Source organism: Monopterus albus, unplaced genomic scaffold (genome assembly GCF_001952655.1).
Source record: "Monopterus albus unplaced genomic scaffold, M_albus_1.0 scaffold79.1, whole genome shotgun sequence".
Taxonomy (NCBI): domain Eukaryota; kingdom Metazoa; phylum Chordata; class Actinopteri; order Synbranchiformes; family Synbranchidae; genus Monopterus; species Monopterus albus.
In genome coordinates this window covers 265,881-277,930 of record NW_018127959.1, presented here as the reverse complement: position 1 = coordinate 277,930, position 12,050 = coordinate 265,881, and the positions used below count along the sequence as shown (strand labels likewise).

At 40.9% G+C, this 12,050-nt stretch overlaps 1 protein-coding gene and 1 long non-coding RNA gene across 2 annotated transcripts in view; one reads left to right on the top strand and one right to left on the bottom strand.

The window, feature by feature from the left end:
- Positions 1–1,655: 1,655 nt before the first annotated feature.
- Positions 1,656–2,659, bottom strand: LOC109963784 (uncharacterized). The gene is made up of 3 exons (XR_002275439.1): positions 2,383–2,659; positions 2,152–2,298; positions 1,656–1,675 (listed from the first exon to the last, which is right to left on the bottom strand). It is a non-coding gene; the product is annotated as an uncharacterized LOC109963784 (long non-coding RNA).
- A 1,899-nt stretch (positions 2,660–4,558) lies between these two features.
- The window catches only part of gpr39 (G protein-coupled receptor 39), a 26,477-nt gene continuing 18,985 nt past the window's right edge, over positions 4,559–12,050 (top strand). The window contains exon 1 of the mRNA XM_020606500.1: positions 4,559–5,667. Within this exon, the coding sequence (XP_020462156.1) occupies positions 4,893–5,667 (775 nt within the window). The 5' untranslated portion in view covers positions 4,559–4,892. The remainder of the gene's footprint in view (positions 5,668–12,050) is intronic.

Sequence of the window (12,050 nt, the reverse complement as noted above, 5' to 3'; positions counted from 1 at the left end):
GTCCCTTCAATACTTCTTTTATGAAAGTATCTGGAGGTGCTACAGCAGCAAACCGGTCCCACATCATGGAGGTCGTCAGATGATTAGTCACCGAAACTCGTACATCTGTATTTGCTTCTCATATCATCCAGGTGGAGTCTAAGTTGCCATGGCGACCATGTTGAACAGAGACAAGAAGCAGTGTCTTGTCATTCCTCGCCTTATGAGCATCCTCCCATGTAGCACTGCTTGTTGTGGTGTCTGTCACACACCTGTAGGAGGAACTGAAGGACAGGACTGTCTAAAAGTTTAGTGCTTTACCTTTTTAATCAGACGCTCATGGCTCCTTCACTTTTATGGACAGACGAGAACATGCAAACAAAAGATGGAGACAAGTGTGCATGGACAGAAACTGAGACAGACAAACATAAAAAGACAAAAGACAAATGTAGATGTGCAGACAAACAGAAAGATTGCTGGACAAACACATAGATGGGGTGGGGGGGGGCCCCCTCACTGGCGAGGTTCTTCAGAGGATCCCAAGTTTCAGTCCAGATTTTCACATAATCAACTCCAGAGGAAAGGTTCATTCAGCTGCTGCCGCCATCTCATCCAAGGTGATGCTGGCGTTAAGTGTGTAGTTGACTGTGCTTCCCACAGCTGAGGGGGTCTCATCGGGTCAGGTCAGGTCGAGTCCGAGTCTCATGGTCAGTCATTATGGCCCATCTGTATCAGGCTGTTTCAATCTTATTGCCAATTTAAAGGAAAGTATTTTGGAACATCTGTATTTAATTGATTTCTTGATTCTAAGGATTTTAGTAATATCAGTTCCTATTTAAAAATTCATTGAGCTAATGTGTAATTGAGTTTGAAACTATCCAAAATGTACCAAACACTAAACCAGGCGCCTCCATGGACCAAGAGATGAAAATAAAGATCGGAAATGGAAGATAGAGACAGAGGCAGACAGGTGCTGCCGCGACAAGGGAAAATAATAAAAATGAGACTTACAATTTTGTTGATTTCCTGAAAATCAAAGTGTTATTGCAATAAAACACATTCAAGCAAATTAGCCAGAAATAGTCATGACGCATGGGTCATGTTTGAGAGAGAGAGTAAGAGAGAAAGAAAGCTTGATCGAGAGATCCGACATTACCTTTTGTAAACGGATGCACTACGTTGACCGAGGAAATCCAGGACAAAAATAAAATCGTTGTGGTGTGGCAGCCATCTGGGTGGGGAGCCGACCAGGTTAGAGAAGTAAGGAAAAGGCACATAACCTTTTGTAGATCAATGCTGAAATGACCTGATGCTTAACGTAAAACCGACGGACGGGCGACATGGGAGCGAGTGATAGAGATCAACCGCATGAGAGATGAAACTCCTATAAGTTTTATGTGCCTAGCAACCTAGAGTTATGCCTATTACACAAACCTACTTACAGAAGGTCACTTTCGGTCTGATGACACATAAAAATCTAAATAGTCATGGCAAAGCAGCCATGTTGGAAAGAGAGTTGGGCATGGAGGGCCGGCAAAAACACCTGAACTAAACACTCCAGATGTCACAGTAAACTTGTGGCAAAATGAACACAACAAGACCCCTTTAATGAATAAACTAGCGCAGGTGCGGGGGTGGTCTGACAAGGGAACCCACAATAAAGTAAAAATTATTGACTTACAGTTCGTAGATCTACCTGAAAAGAGAAAAATAAATAAAATTAGTTTGACTCAAAACATTTATTTTGATTTTTTATTTTTTTTACTCTGTAGTGTCAAAATTCAAAGAATTAGACCTCAAATAAAAATTATGGAGAACCAGAGAAGTAACAAAGGCCCTTAACACCGAGTAACATCAAGAAAAGCCTTTCCTCCTCCTAGGAAAAGCTTTTCTTGATGCCCTATCTATCAATATACCACAACATGGGGACTGTGAATGACAGACACGCACTTAAAAATGATATATATATTTTAAACTTTACAAATAATTAAGTACCTATAAACAAATTGTAATTTTAGCAACATTGTTAAAACATCCATGCCAATAAAGCCCCTTTGAATTAAAATTGATTATTAAATTAGAATTAAAGTATCAAATGTAAAAATTGCATGAAAGAATTATTAAATTTGAGTTTTAAGGAACTGATAGAATTAATAATTTATTTTGACAGACCGGTTCGACCCAGTGTCTTCTTGTTGTTTTTCCAGCTTTCTTTAAATAAATAAACTTTTCTCTGAACCACATAAACTGGACATCCACTTCCTCAATGCAGCCGAGCTGCTACAAACAGACCTCTTGTGTGTATTTCGGCTCACACACCTGTAGCAGGAGAAAGCAAACGATAATGAGTTAAATAACCATTAATACAAACCGTTTTTCTTAAATAAAAGCTCTGGGCCTTACCAAACACTCCGAGCTCCATTTTTCTGCAGCACAACAAGTTGAATACAATTTCTAAACGCCTTCCCTCAGTTTGGTTTTGCCTCTGAATATTGTTTGCTAACTTCCTGGCACCAAACCAAGGTATCTGAATCAAAACCCAACGTTTGGACCGAGATTACAGCGACTGACACAGAAACTTAGGAGATGCCTGGTGGACTCAGCAAACAACTGCACCTGTCAGCTCTCACAGTTCAAAAAGGTGTATGGCCCCGCCCACTCCACGCGGCCCTGATTGATCATTGGATAATTGGTCTAAAGGACCACCCATTGACCCACCTCCTATCCCACCACGATAATCAGGCTGTTTGTTGTGTTCACCGGTACGCCGCATGTTACATAACAACAAGGGGCGGAAACCCCGTTTATTAAAGGTACAGGCCACGTGATGCTGATCTCCATCAGCTGTTCATAGTATTTCCAGAAAACAGGCGATTCTTTCATATTAAGTGACAGGATGTCTCTGCTTTTGAACACCAAGTGAACAGTCTGTACCACTGAGTGAACACTGCCCCAAAGAGCCCAGACACCGGGACACAACCTTAATATCAAGTGTGATTTTATGGGTTTTATTTAATCCAGTCATGAATCTACACAGTCTAGATCAAGGAATGGATTTTCAAGCTCAGCCTGATTCAGATGTCCTCTCTGCTGAGTTTCTGGTTCAGAATCTAAAGCTGTGGGCTGCTGGGAGGAGACGTTGTCCACATTGTCTGACCACAAACAGGATGCTGTTCACTGCTCTGTTTCCATCTTGGCCAGTTGTGTTTGCCTTGATCGTTTTTGTCATGATAGTAAAACTGAATAGGCCAGTTTGGTTGGATAAAACTGAGAAGATCTCAGCAGTGGGAGTACTGGTGTGTAGAGGCTTCAACACATTATGAAAATAGATTTTAGAGGCAAAGTTGTAGGTTTATTCTAAATAAAATCAGCCTATATTAATTGTGTGTACTGAATCTGCGTCCACACAAAAAGTCTGCTTTATCCCTGCAGTGCATGACTCATTTTATAATGTAAATAATGAGGCATTAGTTAAGCCCGTTTCATGTTTGTGAATCATTTTATGACTTACATCCTTGAACATCTAACAGCTGTGGGTTCATCTCTTACATATCACCATATCAGTACTGAGGTATATCACACTGTCTCATACATCTGAACACAATAGCAGATAATTCAAATGGACCTGGAGACAAATTAAGAGGCATCAGTATCATAATGAACAATCACACTTAATTTTATTTTCTTCACTTTGTACAGTTAATATCTAGTTCACAATGTGATGCCATGCATGAAGGTTTAATTGGCAGTTTCTCACAATGTACAATCACAGAGAAAGAGCACTCAAAGCGTTTATCTAATCAGCTTCAAGCTGTCAACATAATTTCTTGTTTGTCTGCCTGGATTAGTTTGAAGAACGGGGTCTTTTTTTTTCTAAGAATGACAAACGGCTGTTGTTAGAATTAATGCAGTCAGTGTTCTCCTCAATGTTTAAAGGGAAAATCCCTAACATGAACCATTCATTATCTAAATATACTGGAATCAGTCTCTTAGAGCTCTAACTGTGTCGTTTTATCAACCACAGAAATGTTCACCTCCCCTACTCAGCTAGGCCTGGCTTATTTCAGTCTTGTTTTTGTTTGAACATTTCAAGTTGCCTGCCTTAAAAAGAAGAGAAGAAAGAATAAGATACCTTGCCCATACATGCCTTCGCTGGTCACTGCCTACATTTCCCATGTGCACAGGCATCTTCAGGGTGAATGTCACTTTTAGGATCTTTCTGTTACATCTCCATTTTTAGCTTTAACAGTATCTCCAAACAAAGCTGCTAGTTGTAAATCGCACTTCATCTGATTTATTTTGTCAAAATCAGGAATGTTTTTCCTGTTTTTTTCTTATCAGTTTGTGAGTTACAACTGTATAAATGTGTTTCCAGTCTCAACTTCAGGTAAAGCAGTGTTTCTGTGAAAGGGAAGCATTGATGATAACAGATGAAACCAGTACTCAGCACTCAAGCTGCCCGTGGTAGTGTTTAATGTTTAACTGTGGTAGGAAAACCTGCCTGTTCTCATAGGAGGGAGGAGCAGATCTGTGGGAGTTGTATGTTGGCTAATAGTTTGCTCAGACTGAACTGAAACCACGTCTCTGCTTTAGGACCTCTGAGGACTCTTGGGAATCCCAGATGACCATCGGAAACGTTACAATTTGGACCAGGAAGGGACTAGGCTTAGAGCCAGTGGACTTTAGTGTTAAGAATTTGGAACGTAACTAAGTACAGACAAGTCACGGTTACAGAGACATTTGCTACTGTGGATTCTCCATGAAGAAAGAAAAGTCTTGAGCATAAGCCATTATCTTGGTAGACTTTTCACCTCTGGATTTTGGCTCTAATCACAGCGACTGCACCCGGCAGAACTGATAAGATAAAGGACAAAATCAATACCGGGAAAATCCAAGCTCGCCACCTTGTAACCATGAGTGAGGAAATGGAAATAGCAGATGAGAAAGACTGGAGTGAACTTGAACCCAACTACTCTGTTAAAATCTTCCTGACAGTTCTGTACAGCCTCATCCTAGTGACTGGTATCGTGGGTAATTCAGTCACTATCAGAGTGACCCAAGTGCTGAAGCAAAATGGCTATCTGCAGAAGAATGTGACCGACCACATGGTTAGCCTGGCATGCTCCGACCTGCTGGTGCTTCTCATCGGCATGCCAGTAGAGCTCTACAGTGCTATCTGGTTCCCTTTCACGTCTGCATCTGGCAATGCTTCCTGTAAGATCTACAATTTCCTATTTGAGGCTTGCAGCTACGCTACCATCCTCAATGTGGCAACACTTAGCTATGAGCGCTATGTGGCTATCTGCCATCCATTTCACTTCAAAGCTTTGGGTGGAAAACGTACTTCTGTCCTCATTTCTTTTGCCTGGCTGGTGTCCGTGCTCGTGGCCCTGCCACTGCTGATTGCAACAGGAACCCAGGGTCACATTCCCGCCCTAGCAGATACACCTGTTCAGAATCTGACTTTCTGCACCAATCTGAAGGAGCACTGGGTGATGTTCAGAGTCAGCATCTTTGTGGCTTTCATAATCTACATTATCGTGCTGGTCTGTGTGGCCTTCATGTGCCGAGCTATGATCGTGGTCCTGCAGAAACCTTTGAGTTCCTTGGATGGAGGGATCAGCGGAGCACCCAAGCATGAAAGTTCAAAGGTCAAGACAGCCAGGAAGCAGACCATCATTTTTCTTGGTAGGTGGTGACTTTAGTATGTTAGAAAAGCAACTTGTTCCCCCTACTGAGTCAGATCAAAGAAATGATTTTAGAGCTCTGATTGCATCTGTATTGTGTGTGTACTAGCTGAGTTTCAATGCCTTTTGGGATCTAAGTGTCCATATAAGTGCAGAAATCTTTGAAAGGTGGTTACAGAAATTTTAGTGCACAGTATTTTTTCCGGCACTGTTTATGATGTTCGTATGGTTGTTACCCAGTATATTTGAACATGTCAGACAGCTTCTTCAGCTGTTTGTACCAGCAGCGAAACCAACACCTGGACTCTGTGTCAAACGTGGAGGTGATAAACACAACTTCAGGCTGTTTCAAATGATTGATTACCAACATACTGACACACACATGGCTTTTGTTTAGGGCGTGTTCTTGAACTAAAAGAAATAGTGAAGTAACTACTGCTTACATAAGTTTGCTTGTTTGCAAATAAACCGATCTCAAGTCTTTTAATTTTGGAAGGTTCAGCTCTGGAAGATGATTTTTACCTTGACAAAATCTATGTTTCACATTGTTAAGACCTTAGCACTGTGAGCATGACTAAGCTAAAATCCCCAGGACAGCCATGTATCAGCTACACCGAGAATCACTGGGACATTTAATCAGCCTGGCAGCCTGTAGAAGGTAAACTATTCTTTACTAATTTTCTCTTAGTAAGATACTGACATATAAACTCATCTAACCTAACACAAAAGGCTGCTTCTCATTGACGTACAAAATGCTGAATGAACAACCATTATTTTCCGTTTTCTCAGGCATATCCGTGTCACTGTTTCCAGTTGTGCTCTGATTCAGTTGTCATCCATACTGACCCAGTCATTATGTAGTTGGTATCGGATAATGTGTGAATCAAACTGACTGAATGTGTTTTGTGCTCTGATGACCTCAGATAGCTGCAGGAGGGATCAGCTGCATTACAAAAAGTGTGAAAACTGGGTTTTATTTGTCAGTCAGAGTTGCTGGGCAGCTTAACTGCCTGATAGAACAAAATGATTTTTGTCCTGCTGTATGGATGTACTTATAAACACATATTCACATCAGTGAGAATGGTGACATAATGATGATGGTGGTGCTGATGATGATGGCTGTGATGGTCAAGGCTGAGGATGGTGAAGGTGACTACGATGTGATGAGGAGGAGAAAAAAGAGGACAAAGAAAGATGATAGGAGAATTTACAGTGAAGAGGATCCTTATTAATAGGAAGAGGGCAAGAAGGATGAAGACCCAATGTAGAATTCTAGCAAACCTTTGTCAGTCAGTGAGTGACTCTCTTGTTAATGGGTACAACATCAGCTTTGACACTGTTACAGTCATTTTAGCAGATCAATTCAATAATTGAAAGCTGCACTAATCAATATTTGTATATAAAAAACTGATTAATTTACTATGTGCAAGGTGAGCTGGGTAATTGATTTTGACAGTCCAACAGAGAATGATCACCCATGTCTGCAGTTCCCCTCAGCTCGATGGAACGTTTTAGTGTCTTTCAATTCACTGCTCTGGTTTTATGCAGGGGCGGATCCAGAAAATTTTGGACGGGGTGGCCAGGCTGGGGCACAAACTCAGAGAGGTTGGCACATTTGAAAAACATGTAAAAGTAAACTAAACCCCTGGTTATATGAGATTATTAAACCATATATAATTAATAACCAAATTGGTTGTGTGTGTATGTAAACATGGCTAACTTTGGCTGCACTCCTGAGGCAACTTTTAATCCTGGCTGGGCTCTGTGACTGTGGAGAGTAATTAAAGGCAGAGAATAGCCTTGTTAAGTTTCCCACACATCACATCCAGGACAGAAGGTTAATTGCTTTAGTCACTGTGCGCCAGCATTTGTGAAATGCATATTAATTCTGTTCTCCTGCCTTCAGCCTTTGGCCTGCGACCTGTGACTTTTGCAGGCCACTTGTGATGGAAGTGCTCACCGAGGCTGAAGAGATGTGAAATAAAGGGGTGCTCAGAAACTTGAGAAAAATGCGAAAGCAGGGAGTGTCTTTGTTATCCTTGCTTTTTATATTCAAGATGTGTGCAGTGATAATCCCGTGCCTTCACCTGTGTTACCATTGCAGACCATCAGACAATACACAGAATGACTTAAAGAGCTGAAGGACGCCAAATAATGCTTGAATAGGTCATCACCTACATCATCTGAGCCTTTGGTGTGTGTGTGAATCTTACATCTACCTTCAGGCTGGAGTGGATTGTAGAAGAGGTTTTAAAAGTACTGCATAATTATTCAATTATTTTAGGTACAGTGCAGTTGCCTGCTAATAAACAACATGTTCATGCAGCCCAGTCCTGCTCCAACAAGTACATTTGATAATTTTCTCTGATTGTCTGAATATGGTTGGAACTTTGACCCATGTGCCAAACACCTCTCACACGCTTCTTTACACAGATATGGAAAAACAAAACAATTATTTCACATATGCTTTAAAAGTGAAGTCATGACACTGAAAAAACAGCCAAGTGGGAGCAACTGAGAGTTCAGTGTCTTTCTCAAGGACATGTGTGGACTGGAGAAGCTGGGAATTAAACCACCAACTTTCTTTTTAGGAGATGACCTGTTCTACCTCTTGATCCACAGCTGCAAAGAACTGTCAGTTTACGACGACTGTTGTGATTTGGCACTATACAAATAAAACTGAATTGAAATTGAATTGAACATGAAGAAATGGAAAGATCAGCAAATGATGAACTGCAATTATGGTCAGTAAATGGACCAGTAATGTTTATATGGGAAGTCCATCGCCTTCAGTTGTGCATCAAAACAATTCACAAGACAGCAATGCCTCTGTGGCTAATAGTAAAGTAAATGGATACCAGAGACACTTGTGTTTCAAACTATTTTTCTCAGTCACTACAAGAATGTTGGGATTTCTTTTTCCTTGAAAGGATTCATAAATATTTTGTTTTTGTATTGTCTTACCTGTTCTCATCAGCCACTTTTCACCAGTCTGCCAGAACAGGGTCATAACTCATGAGCTGCGTGACAGCCCAATTGCCACCCATGTCACCTCTCGCAGATCGATGGGGCTTATTTATTATGTCAGACTACAGATTCCAACTCCCTGTAGGACTGTTTACGCTGCTTGGGTGGCCACTTTCAAACCCTTTTACTATCAGATATAAAATAAACCTCTAGGAGGATTTGTTGAAGCTCTCTGGGCAGGTCGATGAATGTGCCTCACCATTTCTCCTCTCCAGCCCCCCTGTATCCCAGCATATACTCTGCACTGAGTGACAGCTGCATAGTTTAGCAATGAACTCCAGAGCCCTGTGGCCTCTTGGCAGCCAACATAGCTAAAGGCAAGCCTTCCTGCAAGTGACAGTCTGCACTCACCGAGCCACCTGAGAGTCAATCCTGCAGATGGCTGAGAGGGTGGCTGTGTAGCTTCATGGTGTGTCAGTACTCAGAGCGAAACTCACGGCTTATACTGTGTGGGTGTGTTTACTTATCAGTGTACAGAGCTGCACAGACTGATATATGGCAACATGCCAGGACTTGGCACTGATTGCTGGGACTGAGTGATGCCTCAGTCACCGATAGTCAATATACAACACTGATTATTCCTTTAGTTTTGTTTTGGTCTTCATCAACATCAGGGGCGAAATAGCGATTTAGCTGATAAATGTTATCAGAGTTTTTTTCACTGAAAACAGCTTCCTGCTCTAGATGGGATCAAGGCTGATGAGAGTGGTAATCTGGAACCAAATGACGATTTACAGGTTGTAAAACCAAAATAATTACAGCAGCTGACAGATGCTAAAACAGGGCTGAGGTGAACTGCGAAGTAGGGAAGTACCTCTCAGCGGGTCTGTCTACATTACACACACAGCAGCCAGTTAATCATTGTTCGAAGCAGCTCTAATATTTAGAAAATGTAAATGTTGCATTAGCACATGATGATATGACCAATCACGATATTTAGCTGTAGCATTTACAGATGTGTGCTGAGCAGAACTGCAGTGATGGTGATCGTTCTCTGTGCATTTCTTGACAAGTGAGTTCTTTCACAATGCATACACTCAGCTGAGGCTGTTTCCACAGGTCAAACGTCTGGTCGTTACACAAACTGCACCGCTGATACTTTCATAACAATTAACAGTGAACAAAATGAATAATTCACAGTAAAAGGGCAAAGGTCTTTAGCTCCAGACCAGATCTGATCACTGCAGAGAGTCCTCTCTTCAGTAGTCTGTCACAGCACAGCTGAAGTTTGAAAATTGCTTTCTTCCCTAACAAGGGGCCTTTATCACATTGACTGATGCTGAGGGTGAAGCTGCAGGCATAAGAGAGAGCAGGTGGGGATGGAGGAGCTTTTAATGTCCTGTGGGATGCAACGCTTCAAGGAGCTTTGCCCCAATCAAAACAAACTCCCATCTTTTATCATATTCACTCTTAAAAAGCAATTAAAAGCAGGAAATGAGAGCAGAGGCTGCGCCCTGCAGAATGAATGATGGATCACACTCGTTGCTAAAGGACACATTTTCCCCATTTGTTGTCATTTTTGTTCTGTGCCAGCCATGTCTACATTATGAATTCATAATTACACATATAGTATATACAGAGGCTCAATACATGTTAAAATACGATGAAATACGACACCAAGACAGGGAGTGCACATAGTGATAAAACCACTGAGAATTATGGCTCAACTCTGTGGTTTCTCTCTTTTCTTACTTGTAGTGTTTATCAGGTTAACACAGTGTGTTTATCAATGTTTTTTCATTAACTAGCTGTACTTGGATTTACACTCCAGTCAAAAGTTTGGACACACTTTCTCATTCAATTTAAAGGGAGAGTGTGTCTAAACCTTTGACTGGTAGTTAAAAATCATTGTCTATTTCTAAGAGAACAGGTCTTAATCATAAAGGTTGAAAACTGCCAGGTGGTCATCAACTTAGATACACAATATCCTGACTGTACAATGCAGGGTATATTTTAGAAAACCTCATTTTCAGGAGTCACTACAGACCCACAGTAGCAATGATCTTTTGTCATGCTTGCAGTATAAAGACACCTGTTTGTGTCCCTCCTGTTTGTTTCAAGGCTAAATGCTTAATATCACTCCAAAATGACTCAAAAAGCCCATTACATTTTATGAATTAATGCTTTTATTCTTCACTCGGTCTTGGTCATGTTGTGGTCACAGCTTGTTTGTCCAACAACATCACATCCGTAGACTGAACAGTAATTACCACATTTATTTCTAAATTATTTTCAAACCCAACAATCATAAAACCAGCTGGATGGATGAATTTAAGCACTCGCAGCTACTTGTTCAGATGACTTCTACCTTTAATGACAATAACAAAGCGAGTCCTTCACCAGAGGTTAGAAGGCACTGTTCTGATATTACTGGACAGAGGAAACAGATGGTCAGCTGTGCTAATGTAACAATAAATCCAAGCATGGTCCATGTGGTCCATCATTAAAGAGACCAAACCTTCCCACAGATCAGTACCTGTGGCTGTCCTTGTACCGATAGCACTTTAATTCATAATGGAGAATTAAAATAGCATGCATTCATTCAGTGGAGCTGGCACTTTGACTGAGACACTCCTTTTTCAGGACAGTGAAGTGTAAACTACTTTATACTGTACATTCTAAGTGTTAGTGGTTATGGAGCTAATGCAAACACACAAGTCACACACACTGGTCTGTTTCTCATAGTGCTTCTTATTGCTTCTTAGTGCACACTTATTGATAACCCGTGTAAATGTGACAACAAATGTTGAAGAGCTTTATTATTATTATTATTATTATTATTATTTTAACCTATATTTTAGCGGGAAGTCCCACTGAGATCAAGATCTCTTTTTCAAGGGAAACCTGGCCACAGTGGCAGCCCTACAAATGATGTTCTTAGATTCTACAATAAATATAAATTTGTCTGGTGTTAGATCCTTCTGCAAGTTATTTAATGAACAAGGTTGCAAGCGAGAGCAGACGTCTTTACTGCTCCTCTTGTCTGTTCTACGATTTTTCACATTTTCTACATTTTCAAGTCTTTGAACAAATTCTACAACTATTAAAATGCCTCCAAGAGGGAAAAGAGCTAATAAATCAGAAGCGAACGAGGATGTTGAAGCAGAAGAGGATTATATTTCAGCGGCGCAAGTAACAGAGATGTTGAGTCAGCAGAAGCAGATGTACACGGCACTGTTGAGCCAACAACAAGACAACTTCAAAGGTTTTGTGCAACTGCTTATGGAGACAAATAAGAGACTCGACGACATGACCAGAGAAATACAGGAGATAAAAAGTTTTGAGTTTGCAGTTTACCCAGCGAGATGACCAAAAACAAAAAAAAAAATTTTGAAAACACCTGCCATTATTGAAATA